The sequence below is a fragment of the Penaeus japonicus genome, unplaced genomic scaffold (genome assembly GCF_977035675.1).
Source record: "Penaeus japonicus unplaced genomic scaffold, GWHDUDI00000001_assembly GWHDUDI00000026, whole genome shotgun sequence".
Lineage (NCBI taxonomy): Eukaryota > Metazoa > Arthropoda > Malacostraca > Decapoda > Penaeidae > Penaeus > Penaeus japonicus.
The window spans coordinates 33,473,762-33,476,261 of record NW_028234428.1 but is presented as its reverse complement, the minus strand read 5'-3'; the positions used below and the strand labels follow the sequence as shown (position 1 = coordinate 33,476,261).

Sequence of the window (2,500 nt, the reverse complement as noted above, 5' to 3'; positions counted from 1 at the left end):
TTAAACCTACAGTCATCCAATCTCTTCACAACAGGTACAGTAACTTAAAATTAAGGAGCATTTCCGTTTTCCAAGTGAATAGGGGAAACGGTCCATGCCCATAAGTATATTTACATCAAAGACTATATAAGGAAAACGAGCTTAAACAGTCTTTGATCTACATAGACTCTCGTGGTAACTATAAAGAGAATCCAAATATGCAAATAAGTTTTTGATATTGAAACTAAATTTATTTTTCGATGTTCGTTAATAATTCTCTCTTCTTCTTTTTTTTTTTTGAGTAGGTAGCATAGGTCAAAATTTGTATGTTTCGATTAAGAAAATGCTGAGTTAGTATTTGGTTGAGTGAACTTTGGTCGGTGTATGACTAGAAGTATTCAAAATGTATTCTGTATTAGGATACTATACTATCTTCGGTGGATGTAAAGCATAGATTAAATATAATTACATTATCACTAAAGTATAGCTTGTTGATAGTTTCGAAGAAAATTACAACTTTTCGAACTCCATAACAGGCTTTTAATATCATAATATCTATACCTACCCTCTCTCTCTATTTCAAATCTTGACCGTATTATAATGTCAGTTATTTTAAAGTTTCAAACTCGTTTTAATGGCTATCAAAATTCATCCCAAATAAAGAACCATGATTTATATAATGGAGTTCTGGTTCTCTGAAGTGCTCATGATAAGAAATAATAATAATAATAATAATAATAATAATAATAATAAATACATTACATTCCAGTAATAAGGATCGAGCCAGCATGAAACTCTAACATTCTCTTCCGTCCAAACATACGAGATATAAAGCAAAATTCTACTGACAAGATTTTTTCTTTGGTCATCAAGTGACTGATTTGGTTGAGACACACTCCATTGAGTTTAATTCGGTGCATCATGAATCAATTCAATTGAAATTCAATCATTGGCTTTATCTTTTCCGAAATCGCTGAGGGACCGCCATCTTCAAGCGATAGGCGCCTGTTATCATGGAGGAATTATTTCCATTTGCTGGCTCGCTCCCTACAAATGGCCTCATGAAGAACTCAGGCCTCCTTCAACTAACGCTTTCGCTTCCCAACAAGCTTAAACAGAAACGCTATCGTGTATATATGTGTTACAGGATTTCTTTTCAACTTCCAAAGGGATATGGTTTTCCCAGGTACGGGGGGAATGTAAGATCTTTTATTCTAAGATTTCAGCAATCGTCTTGAAGAATAAACCTTATGTAATACGCAGTTGTATGTATATACCACTTACAATATCTTGACAGAAGGATATCGACTATAGCTTCAAGTTAAAAGGGATTGTGTATGGTCCTGCACTCAAGAATAAACAATGCACTCACCAAAAGAAAACGTGAGGATTAACTAATTCACACGGCACTCTGTTATATTCAGTTCCCCCATTTTTTTTTCCCTTTTATAGACGGATCTTCAAATCATTCCCGTCTTCCTCTTATGCTACGTTATGCAGGTTTATCACCCTCCGTTGTTTGTTTCCCTTTCTGCGTTCCTCAGCGATAGAAAATAGTAGTACTTTGGTATGAGAAATGACTAGTTCGGATATAGCATTCGTAAATATTTTCCATATTATTACTCCGTCTGGAGATAAGGAGGCTTGTCTTTGGAAAAAAAATGTTTCTCTAATAAACTAAGTTGTTTCTTGAAGTAGCACTGATTGTACTGTCTTCGTGGACGGTAAGCCTTTTCTTTCCCCTTTTTTGAGCAATTTCTGTATGACTCCAGAAGGAACCACCCACGCCTCGAAGGCCCGAATCGCCCCACGAGGTGACGAAGAGTACGACCTCAATACTGGTACTCGGCCAAGGGCGTCTCGGACTGCCAAATGGTGTCCCTGAGGTAGTCGGCATGTGAGAGGGTCGACGTGCTTAAGCCCTGCGGCATGTACTGGTACTCGAGGCCCTCCAAGCCATGCGCAGACGACGTGTAGAGGGCGATGCTGCCAGAGGCGTGGGCGTCCGTCGACACCGTAGAAGGCTGGTGGGAGTAGATGCGGTGCTGCAGCCGGATGTTGGTGGGGACGGAAGACACGTTGTAGGGCGGCGGGTCGTAGTCCGGATAGATGCTGCCGGCTGGGACGGAGAGGAGGTTCACGAGGTGCCGGATGTAGCGAATGGCCAGTCTGCGTGAGGAAGGGAACTGGGGTTAGGTAGGGTCTTGCTCGCTCGTTTTCTGTCTATCACTCTCTGTCTGTTTCTCTCTCTCTTTCTCTCTATTTCTCTCTCTCTCTATTTCTTTCTCTCTATATATATTTCTCCCTCCCTCCCCTCCTCTCTCTCTCTCTCTCTCTCTCTCTTTATTTCTTTCTCTCTCTATATATTTCTCCCTCCCTCCCCTCCTCTCTTTCTCTCTCTCTCTCTTTCTCTCACTCTCTCTTATAAATCATTTAGGCATAGTTCCTATGCCTATTCATGTGTATACAATGTATATAGTATGAATAAACATATCAAAATCAAATCTTTCAGTCTATCTCT

The 2,500-nt window shown here is 39.8% G+C and overlaps 1 protein-coding gene across 1 annotated transcript in view; it reads right to left on the bottom strand.

Moving 5' to 3' along the window:
- Nucleotides 1-630: 630 nt before the first annotated feature.
- LOC122266886 (uncharacterized) overlaps nucleotides 631-2,500 on the bottom strand; it is a 45,611-nt gene continuing 43,741 nt past the window's right edge. Inside the window, 1 exon segment of the mRNA XM_086552412.1 lies at nucleotides 631-2,148. Coding sequence (XP_086408538.1) covers nucleotides 1,812-2,148 — 337 coding nt within the window. The 3' untranslated portion in view covers nucleotides 631-1,811.